Raw genomic sequence first — 16,270 nt, 5'->3', positions numbered from 1 at the left:
ACATTGCAGATACAGGTTTGCAACCAGCTACTTAAGAGTAGGATCCTTTTCGCGCGTTTAAAGCATCCATCCATCCATCCATCCATTTTCCAAACCGCTTATCCTATTGGGTCACGGGGGGTCCGGAGCCTGTCCTGGAAGCAATGGGCACGAGGCAGGATGATGGGGCAGCCCATCGCAGGGCACACTCACATACCATTCACACACACAAGCACTCCTACGGGCAATTTAGCAAGTCCAATTAGCCTCAGCATGTATTTGGACTGTGGAGGGAAACCGGAGTACCCGGAGGAAACCCCACGACGACATGGGGAGAACATGCAAACACATGTGACCCAAGCAGAGACTCGAACGTGGGACCCAGAGGTGTGAGGCAACAGTGCTAACCACTGCACCACCATGCCGCCCCTAAAGCAGAAATGAGCCATTTTAAACTACGTGACAGTTCACCAAACCTACCGCTAGATGTAAGCATAGGAACACAGTTTATATAGGCTATACAAATGCCTTGCACCCCTGTGGGGTAACATGGTATATGAAAGAGAATACTGACATATAAATAATAATTTATAATAATTTTAGACTCTCTAATCGGCCCAAGAAAGCCAGAACTTTTACAATTATTATTATTCTCATTATTTACCATTTACGCGCACTGCTCGCTAAATTCAACCACAAAGCATGTTTTGTCCTACCTAAATTGTGGTTAAATTAATGCATTTAAATCACTTGTACATATGTTTTAAACACAAAGTCTTGCAGTGAAAACATTTTTTGTTTTGACTGTAACACCAGTGACGCAAGTAATCGCGCTATAGGCCTATCAGATACAGGAAACGATAAACTTCAGAACGATTTCCTCCATGATTGTACCGGATAAACTAAATGACTACCTATGTTTTTGTCATTAGGCCTACTTGTAATCATCATATTCAGTTCGCAAATGTAAAAGTATGATCCGAGCAGGCGATCAGACATGATAAACCGTCACGATTAAAGTGGGTGGAAGTTAAATGAGCCTTTCAAGCTGTGGACCTGAGAATTTGTCCCACACGGGGACCGACGCTTATCTCACACCATCTGAATACTTAACATTTTATTTCAACTGGTTTGTCTGTGCCATCGACGTGTAGACCCAAACGCAAATTTTTAAATAAGGATGGTGGAGGGAAAAACGAGTTTCAAAGAGCGCACTTGGGGGTCTTGGGGGGTTGATTCGATGCCTTGACGACTGCCTAGAAACCGCTAACGTAAAGAGACCACGGGAGTCGCAAACAAGAGTGTGGCGGCACAGGAGGCTGGCTGGGAGGCTTTGTGTGTGGAGGAGACCTGGAATCCGGAGAGGGAGGCGTAGGTCCGTTGGAGAAGAGGGAATACGGAAATACGCAGACGGAGAGATACAAACGCGGGGATTTTTTAATGAACGCGTTGGAAAGGAGCTACCTGTGAATATGACTGTAAGAACCGGGATCCTGCTCTTCACCTCCGAGGACTGAGCGTCCATGTGCGTGTTTCACTGCTTCTGCCACAAAGTAATCAGATCCAGGGTGTTTGAGAGAATATCGGGCAAAGCACAGCGCAAACCACACGCCGCCGGAGAGGAACACACTGCCCGGTGGGTCTCATACTGCGTCTGATCACAGCGTCTGTAAGTAAATGAGGGCTTTTAGGGTCCTTATATACAGTGTTTCTGCCGTTTATCTGTTTATTTACACGATCGGTGCTTCATTTCACGGCACATCCAAGTGCGCTTGAAACTATGCGTCCGGTGAAAGATCAGATCGCTGTGCGATGTTTTGTTAGTTAAGTGTAACGGATATATGACATGAATATAAACGTAACAACCGAAAGTCCTGCTGTTTTCGTCTTGATAATCGACATCTGATCGACGCGATACTTGTCTCCCCAGGTTTTAAAATGCTGCGCGATTCTTCAGAAAAATATCTAATGCATGTTATTACTTCCCAGCGAGGCAGTTCGGCGGCAAACATGGGCGGACTTTTAGTCCTGTTTCAGCTGCAGCCGATGAGTCCGTGCCATTCCTGTCCAAACGGTTAAAAGGAGGTATTAAAGAGATGAATAAGAGGCGAAAGCGAACAAAAAGTGTGCTGTATCCCGGTTCTTTTGCTGGAGGGGGGACGACTCAGGGTGTCCGGGCATGGGGGAGTATCATGGGCAGACACGGCCGTGTCAAAGAAAAAAGTATTTAATCGCAGGGTAGTTGCAGTCTGGTAAAATATGGAGCTTGACTTTACGGAAAAGGCAGTTTAATTGCATTTATTTAATCTCCAAACACAATTTGCTGTAACATTTGTGCAGCGTGAAAGTGATCTGAAAGCTGACCTTTCCGGGCTTTGAAAAGGCACCGTCTGCTCGCAGTGCGCCCCTGCTTTGGGGTTTGCTCACAAGCGACAGAGATGACCTTTAATCTTAGCGGTCTAAACCCAGCATCCCAGCTATGACACCTTGTCCGTCACATCCAAAGACTCTGTCATCCCTCATTTGAACCTTGTCTTTTAGGATTTTGCATAAATGCCAAAACGTGAGAGCAGATGTGGTTTGATGGACAGGACACTCGATATCCCCATATTTCTGAGCTATGAACTTGTATATTCAGCACTCTTTGAGATGTAGAAATGAAGTAATCTGTTGGATGGCCACTTCATCATAGCGGGATATACGTATCCTTCTTTGTTGACACGCTTTCTTTGGAAGCGTTTCAGTGTGTGGGTTAGACGAATGTGAATAAAAAAGACACTGAATTTTATAGCCGGCAAAGTAGGTAATCAGTATGATATTTTAACGGGAGATGGTGTGTGGGACGGTGAGTCTATCTGTGGCAGACATACGCGTTTATGGGCAAACAAACACGCCGCCGAATCCAAGAATAACTTTAACCAGACGGTGCGTGTAGCCGCGCTCCTGAGTCGGTTTGCTGTTTGTAACGTCGCTGTTTCCAGCTCTTGCGTTAATTCGACTCGGATGTGTAATTGCTCTGGCTGAATGTTCCCTGATTAGACTTTAATTACTCCACTAAATGATAACCTTGGCGAGTCTGAAGCGAAATGAGCGTTTTGCACGTTTGAAAAGCGGCATCGGCGGGCGAGTGGGAACTTGTCTCTGGTTCCGGCTCAGTTCTGATGCTCCTAAACCCGAACCCGGTCTGTCTGATCGTTCAGAGGAGAAGTGTGAGGAGCGTGGGTTCAATGGGCTGAGTTTAATCCTCTTCACATTACGTTTTTACGCGTTAAGTATATTAGTAATTAAATCTACCCTCGATTTGAGCAAAGCTTGAGGGGACAGACCTGTCTGCTGTCATTCCTGTCACATCCCGAGCAACTGGTCGTCGAACCCGTGATTGTCCCGCGTCCCCTTCTCTGGGGCCCGTTTTGCTGGCTCCTGTCTTACACTGGAGCACCTTCAGAGACGGAGCGCTTGCCAGCCGCTCCTATCTCTACCTCGCCAGCTGCTCTTTGATGATGGACATTAATTAGTCGATTTCTTTTGACAGTCAGCGTCCCCTGTCCGGGTGGGCTTATCGGCTGCTCCGACGCGATGCTTTTGGGGTCTGCTCCTCCAGATGCAGAGCTGCCCAATTGAGTCTGACTGCTGGATTCCCGTGTCCGTCCTGCCGTGTACTGGAGTGATGCCGTCAAAGATACGGCAGAGCTGAAGGTCCTTCATCCGCACAGAAGAGACGCCACGGCGATTCCGTCCGATCTTTTTTTACACTTCAGAAAATTTGACCAGAAATAGATTAAAAAAAGGTACTGGAAATCAAATCGAGTAACTTTCCCTTATCAGTGACACTCCCATTTTGTCTGCACTGCTGGGTTTGGCTCATGTCTGTGTGTGCCTGTGCGTTTATGAGACGCAGCGGTCTTAATAAAATTGCAGCCACAAAACAGATTGAAAATTGAACAAAAAACGTTTACTCAATCAAAGGGGGAAATAATACGTAGGCATGCACTATGTTTCCAAACTCAGTAATAGTTTGGTTTTTAATACACTTAGCAAAGCTAGGCAGCACATAGGCTGAAACACGAAAGGTAAGAGCGCAAGGGAGCAGCTGCGCCATAACCCGCGGAGACTGACCGTCCGTGGGCCTCCATTAGGTAATTAATAATTTGAAGCGCCATAAAACTACCAATGAACAGACAGTAATAAAGAAAAAAATATAATAAAATGTTATTTGGTAGATATACCAAATTATAGTATTTAAGAAAATAAAGCGTTTCTAACGCGTTCACTATCCAATTTACAGATACGAGCACCATCACAATAAAACGTACAGATGAATAAAAAAATCAATAAAATACAATGCATCCATTATTTTAAACAAACATAAACCAGAATGTATTAATTATCTGATTATTTTGTGTGATGTCTATCGGCGATGTGTATGCAGGGCTGCAAACTCAAGAAATCTTACGGCAAATGTGTATAATTCCATTATAAACCTAGCAGCTACAAAAGCATTGCGGGTAATTTGCAAACCCTACAGACTTTATACGGTAATGAAACTGTTTCATACATGAAGATTGCGTGTGCAGACTTGTTTCGAATTGAAAATCTCGCGCCAGCCCGCTAACCAAAGCTGGCAACCCTGGCAGCTGATGTGTACAGTTTGTGTGTGTGTGCGCGCGCGTGTATGTGTGTGTGAGAGAGAGACCTGCTGTCTGTCCTCATTCTTCTTGGACCTCGCTTACGCCTGTTGGACCCCTGCCCCCACGATGCCCCAGCAGCCCCGACCCGCAGCGCTGTACTCCGTGCGCAAATCTCTTGGTCTGTGTAACGAGGTCATCGTGTTAGGGGGCTTTTTTTTGTTAAAAAAAAAAAAAAACGCGCAGAGCCGTCGAAATACCATCTTGCCAACAAGTGTCCAATTAGGAGGGGAATCGCATTAAGGCGAAAATCCGATGAAATTACACCAGCACGATTAGGAAAATGGGCCATTTTATTCCCCCGCTGTAATTGTCTCATGTAACGGCTCTGTTTTGCTTGTCTGTTGGAAAACGCAGCATTTTTGGAGCACGAAGGATCCGCCTCGTAAAGTCTCTGTAAAATCGTTGGGGTTTTATAATCCTAAACGTTTAAGTTGCCGGGAATCCCGCCTTTATGCACGACGTGCGCCTGGCTGGTTCAGCTTCGATACGTCCTGTTTCCAATCTGGTTCCGCTTTGGTTTAACGGGGTTTGGGAGCACAGACACACCAATGCTGTTAAGGGCGTAAATGTATGAACATTTAGGGACTAAATCGACCTCGAACCCCCTGCTCCCCCTAAACAGACGATACTCCCTCAATATTAATAGGAACACATCAGTACCAAATCTATGATCTTGCATGTCCTGTATTCAGGTGAAGGATCACCAGAAAATTATCAGTCACTGCTAATTAGTCTGTGCAGCCACATCCAACAGTGCTGCCATCTTAAGCTTCACTTGTGTTGACGCCAACATCTGCAAGATTTTGTTGTGCTGAGGTTGGTCTGGTTCAGTGTGTACGTTCATCCATCCATTTTCCGTACCCACTTGTACTATTCAGGGTTGTGCCACATATTCAGTGCAGTTTACCCATTATCCGTCTTAATGAGGAGGTAAAGCCCTCCCCCCAAAACCCTTTTTGTGACAGCACCCCCACAGCCCAAAAGGCATCTTCAAAGCATGTTTAAAATGGATCCAGGGAACCTTTTGATCAAAGGTCAAAAGGACTTTTTTCCCCTCATGTTTGTGCTGAAGTACTAACGAATTCCCCCCTTTCAGGGACACAGATGGGGCTCCTGGTTTGGCTCTGCTCTGTATGGGTGAGTTTGCTTAACTCTTGGGCTTCATTTTCTACCCCTTCGCCCCCCGCACCCCCCATCTGCAGGCTCACTCTCTGACCAGGCAGGGTGAAGCGATGGACCCCGAGGTTCCTCATGGGCAAGGCATCACCGGGACTTTCGTTTTGTGACCTGGCAACGAGCTGCACAAGTTTTCCGAGCCTGTGACCATGGTGCCCCTGTGAGGCTCCGCCAGACGTTGTTGTTGCTCCCCTCCCCCCAGTGTTATGTGAGACCATGCTTCGCTTCGTGCCCCTGAAGCTGGGCCGTCTCTACCGCTGCCTGAAGCTGTTGCTGCTGCTGGGACTGTCCGTGGTGCTCTTTATGAACACCCACAGCCTGCTGGCTTCCTTCCAGAAGAATGAACTGGCCGACCGCCGGTTCCTCGGCCTCAACAAGTGTCCCGGCTGCTTCGGCACCAGCTGGTGTCGCAAGTTTATGAACGGGCAGCTGTCCTTCGAGACGTGGGGCCGCCTCCGCTTCCTGGATGTCTTCAACGTCAAGAACGTCTACTTTGCGCAGTATGGCGAGCCAAGGGAAGGCACCAGGCGCGTGGTCCTCAAACGCCTGGGCTCCAACCAGGAGCTTGCTGACATTGACCAGAAGATCTGCAAGCGAGCCACAGGCCGGCCACGCTGTGACCTCGTCCAGGCCATGTACAAGACGGAGTTTGCACGTCTTAATGGCGATGTTCGGCTGCTCACCCCTGATGTGGTAGAGGGCTGGTCGGATCTGGTGCACTGTCCCTCCCAGAGGCTGCTGGACCGGCTGGTCAGGAGGTACGCCGAGACCAAAGACTCGGGCAGCTTCCTGCTCAAGAACCTGAAGGACACGGAGAGGATGCAGCTGCTGATGACCTTGGCGTTTAATCCGGAGCCGTTGGTGTTCCAGGTATGTCTGGTCCGGTTTCCATCCTGCTATCAGCCAGCTCCACGTGAACTGGGGCTTGGCTTTTATATGCCGTCATGAGGCCTGTCCTTGATCAGAGGAGAAACTTCACAGGAGAACCTGCCTACCTGGTGCTGTCAGTCTGTCAAAATTACAGGGTTGCTGCCCTTCACCTCCTTTGCCAGACTAGGTTTGAACGAGTGGTTTCCCAGGCAACCTTCTCAGTATTCCTGGTTTATTTTTGGGCTGTGTTGGTTTCAGACATGCTTCGTGGTTGCTTCTCTGTGGTGGGATCTAGGGAGGGCGTCACACTGAGGAAGCCAGTCAGACTGATGCGGAGTGTCGGTTTTTGGGTCTGTCCTTTTTGCCGGGGCTGGACCCCCTCGATGGTTCTTAGCACAGAGCTCTCTTAACACTGACCAGTGAAGTTCCACATGAAGATCTGGTTCTCCAGTGCTGTGAGGGAGAGCACGTTTGCATCCTTTGGATGTGCAGCCTGCGAAGTTTTAATTCTTTGATCCCTCTCAGTCCTTCCGGAGATTTCTGTAGGCTTTTAGCCCTCATGGTGTCTCCGAGGATTACGCAGCAGTGCCTCTTCACTGTCCTGCTAAGTGCACAAGACTTATGAATTGTTTATTTGGCTGTGAACTTGTGAACTGTGTGGAACCCCGGGTTCGGGTTAGGATGCTCTCTCGGACGAGACTTCCGACAGAGATACTCCGCATTTCTTCCTGCTTCTTGAGGTAAACAAAATATTCTCTTTGACTGGAAGCAAACGGTGACCCAGATCTGACTGTTAAAGATCGAGCACGTTTGTGGAAATGCAATGCTCTCCGTGGCCCTGCAGGGGGAGCTGTTCCCAGCATCGCCTCTAATGTTAAGTTCTCCCTCCTACCCCTTGGCAGTGTTTGCCCAGTGCCCTCATTTACATCTGAGTAACACCCCTGGATTGTTTGCTGAGAAAACGTGGGACCCCAATCAGCCGCTTCTCCAGCCTTTGCAGTCGGCTTAGTGGCGGTATTTCCCCCTTTTCTGTGTGGGAAACTGCACCCCTTTTGTCCATGAAGAACAATTCTTCAAATTGTTGTATGGCTGGTTGACAACGGCGCAACTGTACATTCTCAGGAGCGGGATTTGCTCGGCTATGAGCCAGGAATCTCTCAGAACGCTCTTGAAGACAGTTTAGCTTTGGGGGCTGAGTATTTTTGGAAGGACCCAGAGCAGCAGGATGGGCAATAATGTCTCAGCCTCTACGTTTTAAGCTTCTTTGTGGTGTATGTGTTCAAGTATGGCTTACTAGCTGCCAAAGGTATATTTTGGCATTGTATTAATAATGAATTATTTCCTCTGGTGTTTTGCCAGCTAGTAGGAAATGATTCCTGTCTGGAGAGGCATGAGTTCTGTAATGTAATCCTATAGACTCTTTCAAACTGGGACCAGTATGTGTAACTCCAGTTAGGAAGTGGTCCCGCTTGATGAAAGCCTGTATGTTCCTCTAGAACACTCTCTATCATGAACGTGGAAGTAAATCTAAATTTCTCTTAGCAGGTCTTGCAAAAGATTTCTTTTGTGTCCTTGCCAACCTTTAATTGAGCCGTTAATGTTCACTCTGCAGGTTAAACAGGCAGAGCTGAGCTTCTTTAATGATTGTCACGCCGTCATGCATCTCTGCGTGCTAAGGCTGAGCCTTCTCAGAAAGGCACGTGATTGTCGTCTTTTATGAAAAAATTCTCCATGGGTCAGATACCGCCCCCCCCCCCCCCCCCCCCCAAGTCAGAACCCAGATGGGCTCCGTTTACACGCCCAAACGGTGGCTGTCATGGCCACAGCCGCTTCCTGGGGGTGGGGGGGGGTGACAGATTATTAAAATGTCCCCCCTGAGCGGTGGCAGCTTGTGTTTACCCAGGCCTGCAGGCCACCCGCCACCAGCTGCTCCGAGTAAACGGACCGGGTCCAGGGGACGCCGTGCGGGGTCACCAGGGTCTCCGACTCATGCGGTCATATTGCCATGGCAACCCTCGCCAGCCGCTGGGAGCATGGAGGGCTTCCCCATGGGGTGGGGGGGGGAGTCATCAAGCTGGCTGTTGGTTGAACATTTTTGTAGATGCCTCACATGGTCAGTGGTGAGAGGTGGGGAATGTGGAACCTTCCAGTAGCTCTATTTTATTCCTGGCCCTGTAGGGCCGTATATGTTTCTCCAGGCTGTGTGTGCAGGCCACGCCCCCTAACCTGCCCCCAACCTCCTCACCCTGCTCCGCCCCCACCCCCTCTGATTTTATCCATAACATCGACTCGTACCTTGTGCCCTGTCCTGTCTGTCATTAAATGGCCCCTGGGTGGATTCCTCACCTTTCAGCGTCCCAATTGACTGGGGGGGGGCGGGGGGTGGGGGGCGTGGCCCGAGGCACACATAAGCAGCATGCGTGAATGCAGTCAGTAGCTCATTTACGGTTTGATCAGCCCGAAGTTACTTTTTAAATTTGATTTGGTTCATGGGGATGATAGCAATGTGCAGTAATGAGCATCAGGGACAACCTGGATATACAGATTAAAGGTCTAATTAGAAAGATCATTAGGTATCTGTCTTCAAATGGCCAATAATTAGTAAAAAAAAAAAAACCATGTCAAAAGGGTGAGGAATGATGGTGCTCGCATGCGACACGTGTGGGAACGTGTCTCTTATAAGTGATTGATCCTGCTTCCTCTTTTTCTGTGGAATCTGGGGTGCCTTCCCTCGTTCCCTCTGAGCCATGCATAGGCGCAGCTTTTAAATTTCACTCTGCCAGGGAGCATGAGTGCTCAATTTAACCAATTATTTCAGTGATTGGCCTAATTTAAGCGTCTGTCGCTCAGAGCTGAGGCTGCTGGCCAGAGTAGGAGGGGGGCTCCTGCTGCTGCTCACCCCCCCTGGCTCTGGAGTATAAAAACATTCTGCATACAAACCCACATGCCCTGACTTTCGTTCCCTTTCCCTTTTCATATTGGATTCCTAATTAAAGGAACTGGGAGAAGTCCCAGCGGCCTAAATGGGCGATTCCCGCTCTGTGCCATTTGTATGCTTGTGTGGCTTTTATCCCCTGGCCGCTCGGGGATTCCTGCCAGCGTTGGCTGGCGAGTTCAGGGCCCGCGTGTCTCGAGATGAAGACGCAGGGGAGCGCAGGGAAACGTGAAAATTAATCAGAAACCGAGAACAAGCCTCATCTGTCAGCCTATGAACCATGGAAACTGGAGGAAGGGAAAGAAGAGAGACTTTGAAACCCAAACAAGCAAACTGGAGCCGCTTTCATCTCACTATTCGAGGTGTCCGTCCCAGTACAGCTCTTCTGCGGCTAAATTTTAGGAGAGCGTCTCACACAGACTTCCTAACGAGTAGATCTCCATCGCGGGATATGAAAGGAAACTCCAAACGTCTGGTTTACATGATGGGGAGCCGATTTGGGAATATGTATTTGAATTATTTTTTTTCCTGTTTTCATCTGACGCAAGCATGGTGCAATGGTCCGGGAGAGTGAAGCTGGGCGCGTGCCGGGATGCCGGCGAATCCCAGTGACGTCTGTCGGAAACGGCCGCTTATCCGGAAAGCGGCATTTGCCGATTCCAGGACATGTCCCAACCCCGAGTGATTTGCATGTTGCATTTCACCTGAGCGACCTGTCTTTGTGGGCTTCCCGTGGGATTCCCATGGTTTTCCTTGGTTTTCCTCTGGTTTTCCTTTGGTTTCCCGTAACTTCCCTTGGGCTTCCTTCAGCTTCCTCTGGGTTTTCCTGTCAGGAAACCTGCAGGAAGCCACATCTTGATTAAACACAAACCCGTATGGCTGCCTGCTTTCCCAGTAACACTGAGGGTGCATCAGGCAGCCGTTCTCTGCCTTTATTTACTGCCTTAAATCCACAATCCAGCCCAGAGACGCCGAGCTGCTGTCTGTCGGCTTCGCTATGGCCACGCTGTTGCAGATTGCGCTGTATTATCTTCTCGTGACTTTGACAGTTTTGCTCGCTTGTTCTTTGAAGCTCGTAAATTCTTTTAGTCTACAGAATATTTCCTGGCAGTATTTTCTGCTGCATTGCTGTGCCTGCTTAGCAGTCTTCTATCTATTTGCATCGTTTGTGGCCTTTAAATCCTCTTTCGTAAACTTGTCTTTGTGAGTAGCCGTTAGGGTCCTCGGTTAAGCCATGTCCGTGTCATTCTCTCTGCGGAGCCGACCGCCTCATTTTCAGGAAGCGGAAAGTGTGCAGCCTGTATCGAGCTGCTATTATCATGCGGGCAGCTGCCCTATTGATTAAGTGCCATAGAAGTTAATTTTCTCACTAATTGGGCGGGACCTCCGGGACCCGCCCACTGTATAATCGGCTCACTGTCCCGACATAGTGTTTAATATCAACCCCCCACTGCCACACCTCCTCCTGTGTCAGGTAAAGGGAGTGTCATCCTTGTGTTTCTTCACTGTGTTTTTATCACACTGCTCCGTGAGGCTCCCCGGTTTTCCAGAGCCTGTGTGCCACCCCAGCTGGCCTGCTTCTACCAGGGGGGGTAAATTCCCCCCCTCCCCATCCTCTGCAGGGCTTATCCTCTCTCTGTCCCACGTCCTTGAAACACAGCACAGTGTACATTTGGCAAAGGAGCATATAAAGAATGTCTTCGTTCTTTTATCTTTCCTTTTTTCTTTTTCCTTTGTTCTTTCATTCTTCCATTCCGTCTTTCATTCTGTTTCTCTTTCCTTCTTTCCTTATTTGCTTATTTCCTTTTCATCACTTTTTTTTCCTTTTTCATTCTGCCTTTCATCTTTTTTCCTTCCTTCTTTCCTCCCTTCCTTTCCTTCCTTCAGCTGTTCATTCTTTTGTTCTTTTGTCCTTTCACTTCTATCTCCCTCTCTCTCTCTCTGACAGAGTTTCCCGTCCGACGAGGGCTGGCCTTTCGCAAAGTACCTGGGTGCGTGTGGCCGAATGGTGGCGGTGAATTACGTGGGCGAGGAGCTGTGGAGCTTCTACAACGCCCCCTGGAGGAAGCGCGTGGACCTGGCCAAGCAGCTGATGGACATTGCCGAGCAGCTCACCAACAATGACTTCGACTTCGCGCTCTACTTGCTCGACGTCAGCTTCGATAACTTCGCCGTGGGGCCCCGCGACGGCAAAGTCATCGTGGTGGATGCCGAGAACGTGGTGGTGGTTGACAAGCGGCTAATACGGCAGAGTGAGTGTGTTGTACCGCCTGGTCTCCAGCTGGGGGCGCCATCCCATGCCCAAGCTCAGCAACATTTACAGGGAGGGGTGGAAGCGGGTCTGTTTCCGGAAAATGAAGGACTTGTCTATGTACGGTTCATTTTGGTGGTATGAGATCTCCATGGACATGAATTAGTGACTAAGCAGAAACAGCTTAACTGTCCCAGTTGTGGAGCTCCCATGAGAGCTGCTTCCTGTGAGCTGTGCTCCCTAATCTGACCAGTGCACACTGTCTGCACTTTTGAAGGGTCTCTGCTAACGCTAACCCTGACCCCTGGGAGTGAGTTACTGTGACACCCTCACATATTCCTGGGGGCTGTGTCACTGGCCTGGAGGGGCGGGGGTTGTATTTTTGTACACGTCTGAGTGTCCAAGAGAGCCACCACATGTGTGTGGTGAGTATTTATCACTCCCCCCTCGATTTCCCCCCACTTGGGCCGTGCGTCATGGAGTCGTGTTGGGAAGCCCCAGTGCCCCTCAGTAAAACCCCTACAGGATTCCAAACTGACGACCTTGCGGTGACAGACCAGCATCTGTGTGGGACCTGCGGGGGGGGGGGGGGGGGGGGTGACAGAGGATGGGTTTGGTTCAAGGGATGCATCTGGCACCTGAGGTGAGGAGGGGGGGGGGCTTTCCCAAGTAATTCACTTATTCTGTGCAAAGTGCTGAATCATGCTATTTAATCACTGACCTTGAGTGAAATTAATAAAAGCCCCCACCCCCTATTTGCTGGCATGTCCCAAAAATGTTCTTGTGAAGACTGAGGACTCTGGTGGTTAGTGGATACCCCCATTTGAAACAGAAGACCCACGAGATTCTACCTGAGCCCAGAAAGGAAGCCGCTTCCATCACAGCTGTCCATCAGATTCAGTTGGGCCTGAACACCATTGCAGGAGCTGTCATGTTCCGATAGAATCGTCCGGATGTGTGTGTGTGTGGGGGAGGGGGGTTGTGATCATGTATTTGTGCAAGACTGCACTCTGGCCACGTGCCCGGAGTCCCGGGGGGGAGACACCGCTTACGGGCATGCTGGCCGAGGAAGGTCTCCGTGGCGCTGATGTGCTGCTCTTGCTGGATTTTCTCGTGTTCCTCCGTGAGCCGTTCGCTCCTCATTATGACCCCGGCGCATGGCACCAGCTGCTCGCAGGGTCAACCTGTCCCACGTTTAATATCCCTGCGCGTGTTTTTAAAAAGTCACGTTTCTCAGAAACCGACAGCGCTTCACAGTACTCAGGGCTGGTGCCAGAGTGAATTATGGCGTGGCGTAAACACCGGCCGTGCCGAATTCACATCCACGGGCCATATTATCTGCGCTACGATATTCTCAGGGCTGCAGCTTTTAAGGACAAGCGCGTGTGGTTTCAGGTAATGAGATCACGGCCTGAGCGGATGGCCAGCGAGGTCCTCGGCGGCTGTCTGTCAGGGTCCTTCTGAAACACCGGCATAGGGCAGCCTAGCGGCAGCTAGCAGAACAGCTACAATGAAAACGTCATTAATGGTGTAAACAGATCTTCTTAATTTGGTCATATGATCAAAATGGAGCTCTAATCCAAAATGAGGTGCATGTGTGCGCTGCTGGGTGCCACCTGCTGCAGTTTGCATTTTAGTAAACTCTGCAGGTCTCGAACCTCCTGTCTCTAGCTGTTCTTCCTCCACTCATCCTCGACCGGCTTGGCTAAGCTCAGGTCAGTGTGTGTCAGAGACGTAAATAACTCGCACAAATTATTCCCAGAGATTTCCAGGGACACAAATGTCTCCCTCTGAGAGGGATTTGCTCCAATTCCCTATCGGAAAGCCAGCGGACAGCAGAGTCAGCTACCCTGCACACCCTGCCTCTGTTTCCCTGTCACTCACCACGGTCAGGTTTAAAACCACGCTCCTGTAATGCGGCGTTCATGTGGATAATGAGGTGTCTGATTTCTGTCACTGTTTTCTATGCTACATACCAATAATGATCTGGTAGGTGGCAAAAAGATCACTGGAGATGCATTACAGGGCTGAATGTAGGCCAAGCTTCATAGGAAGTGGCAGCAGGATGCTTGTTTCTGCCCCGTCGGCAGAATAAGTTAGAAGTAAACATTAAAGAATAAACAATAAAGGGGTTTACAAAGAAAATGTTTTCTCCTGGTCTGTTTGGTGTTAATTTTGGGTCATATTCCTCCGGCTCCCCTCTGAGATGTTGCTTTTGAGAGTTTTACTTACACAAAAATTTTCTGAGGGCAGAATGAAGAATGATTAATTCAGAGAGATGCCCAATCAGACTGTAGAGCAGGTGGGTCCAAGCAACCAGAGCACAAGGGACTAAGACGTCTGATTGGTTGGTCCCACCTCCTCTACAATTTGGTTGGTTATGCCTCTGAACCAATCATTTTTTTTTCGTTCTGCCCTCAGAACATGTTCCCATGATCTGAGATGTTCCCCATGTTCTCCCTGCAGACAAGCCAGAGAATTTCGACGTGTGGTACGAGAGCCGTTTCGAGGAGTGTGATCGCGAGGCTTGCCTGTCCTTCTCCAAAGACGCCCTCTGCTCGCACGTCACCGTCGACCACAACTACTATGCCATCTGCCAGAACCTGCTGTCTCGCTACGCCACGTGGCGCGGCACTCGGGGGGGGCTCCTGCACGACCCCCCTGCCGAAGTGGCCCGGGACGGCCAGCTGGAGACCTTGCTGGACGAGTGCGCCAACCCCAAGAGACGCTACGGCCGCTTCAGGGCTGCCAAGGACCTGCGTTTTTACCTCGAGCAGCTACTCAGCGCTGCTAGGTAATGAACGTAGTGGCCACGCCCCCACCCCGGTCAGTATGCCCTCCACCGGACTGAAGGTGGCACTGTTCGCCCTGCCTCACCTCAGACCTCGAGCAGGATGTCCACTTTCTGGGACACTTCAGTTCCCAGAATTCCACTGCTGGCACTAACCCTAAGCTGTACTAGCATATCCATGCCTAACAAGCCACTCATACCCAGTTCACCTGTTTATACACACCACCCCCATGTGTCCAATAGGCAGGACCCTCCTGACTCTAATCAGAGCATACAATGATACAATCTGTACCAGAAATCCAGCTGGATCTTGAGCTTGTCCTCAGTGGCTGGCTTTAAATCAACAGACCCCACCCCCCCTCCCCCCCCTACCAAGACCATTCTAAGACCAGGCAATCATTTTAAAGGAAAGCGGTGAGGATCAAGAAGTGCATTTATGGTAACAGAAAGAGCATTGTGAAGCCCCATTTATTTGAGACGTTAGACGCGTACACCAAAGAATCAGGAATTAAGGAAGGAGCTGCGTGTTGTATGAGAACTCCTCCGGGCATTCACCCAGCCTGTGGAGGAGCTCCGCGCCAGTGCATCATGAGGTCTGCGCCCCTTTGGGTGTGTGTGAGGTCCTTCTCTACTCCAGTCTCACCATGACGGCTTTGGTTGTCTCTCCCCCCCCTCCCCCAGGCATGTTCAGGCCCCCACACCTTTGATAAATCACCTGCATTACTCTGCTCTCTCGCCAGAACTGTGGGGGGGCTTTGGTCGGATGCTCCAGGAGCCCCGCGTTCCTGCTCTCGGTTAAGTGGGTCGTCCTGGATGATGCCTTACTTACGTGTGACAAGGTTGGGGGCGGAGGGCTGACCAACTTTGCGTAAGGCGCTGCGGTAAATCGGCCTGTTTGCAGCCCAGTAAGATCTGCTGCATCATCCAAAACCGCAGTGAGCCCCCCCCCACCCCAACACCACTACCACAGACACTCTGAAAAAACGGCGGAAGTATCGGGTGTCATGCTCAGCCGTCTGTGAGCTCAGGGGAGACCCGTCCAGCTCACTCTGAAAAAGCAATAAACTTTATTTTGGAAACGTGATGCTAGAATAGATTATATATCTCCCCCCCCGGCCCCCCTCCCACCCCTGATGTGCCTGGTTCGCATTAATGACCGTCTGCTTTTGTACTTGTAATTTCTCGTTCGATTACAATCAGCACAGTCTGATTTTCCTGTGCCTTTCATTCAAAGTTGTACAAACAACTTTTAGTGGGTTTAATTATTAAAATACATGAATATGCACACTGACCTGGTGTAGGTGCCATTTTTTCCTGGAGAATCGCTGTGTTCTGGGCTGGATTGGGCTGGGGTGGGTTGACCCCAGCACTGCTGTACCTTTTCTAATCATATCTCCATCCCCTGTGTACCGACCAGACACTCTGATCCCCAAACTCATGAATTGTGGGTAAGTGACTGAGTCCTGCCTGACCCCTGGGGACCACCAGACAGGCCCTGCCAGCGGTGCCCTTGATTGCAAGGCAGCAAAAATGCAACTTGACCGAGCAAATGGGAAGCACTCCTCTTTTTCGGGGGGGGG

The 16,270-nt window shown here is 49.8% G+C and overlaps 1 protein-coding gene across 3 annotated transcripts; it reads left to right on the top strand.

Annotated features, from left to right (window-relative positions):
- The first annotated feature begins 850 nt into the window (after positions 1-850).
- Positions 851-15,981, top strand: dipk2ab (divergent protein kinase domain 2Ab). Of its 3 annotated transcripts, none has more exons than XM_049006407.1 (4): positions 851-1,615; positions 5,870-6,713; positions 11,597-11,900; positions 14,366-15,981. In XM_049006407.1, exons 2-4 carry the CDS (start codon positions 6,060-6,062, stop codon positions 14,695-14,697), a joined length of 1,290 nt encoding a protein of 429 aa, XP_048862364.1. In that variant the 5' UTR covers positions 851-1,615; positions 5,870-6,059; the 3' UTR covers positions 14,698-15,981. The 3 variants fall into 3 exon arrangements, with proteins under 3 accessions (XP_048862364.1, XP_048862365.1, XP_048862367.1); XM_049006408.1 differs by having other exon boundaries at positions 851-1,648; XM_049006410.1 differs by lacking the exon at positions 851-1,615 and having other exon boundaries at positions 6,580-6,713; positions 11,536-11,900.
- The last annotated feature ends 289 nt before the right edge of the window (positions 15,982-16,270 follow it).

The sequence above is a fragment of the Brienomyrus brachyistius genome, chromosome 1 (genome assembly GCF_023856365.1).
Source record: "Brienomyrus brachyistius isolate T26 chromosome 1, BBRACH_0.4, whole genome shotgun sequence".
Taxonomy (NCBI): Eukaryota; Metazoa; Chordata; class Actinopteri; order Osteoglossiformes; family Mormyridae; genus Brienomyrus; species Brienomyrus brachyistius.
Note: the sequence above shows the minus strand (reverse complement) of the source record. Positions and strands in the feature narration are given on the sequence as shown.

Coding starts and splice junctions, on each gene's coding strand:
- dipk2ab (XM_049006407.1), top strand. CDS start 6,060: ATGCTTCGCTTCGTGCCCCTGAAGCTGGGCCGTCTCTACCGCTGCCTG. Junction 6,714..11,596: donor CGGAGCCGTTGGTGTTCCAG/GTATGTCTGGTC, acceptor TCTCTCTGACAG/AGTTTCCCGTCCGACGAGGG. Junction 11,901..14,365: donor CAAGCGGCTAATACGGCAGA/GTGAGTGTGTTG, acceptor TTCTCCCTGCAG/ACAAGCCAGAGAATTTCGAC.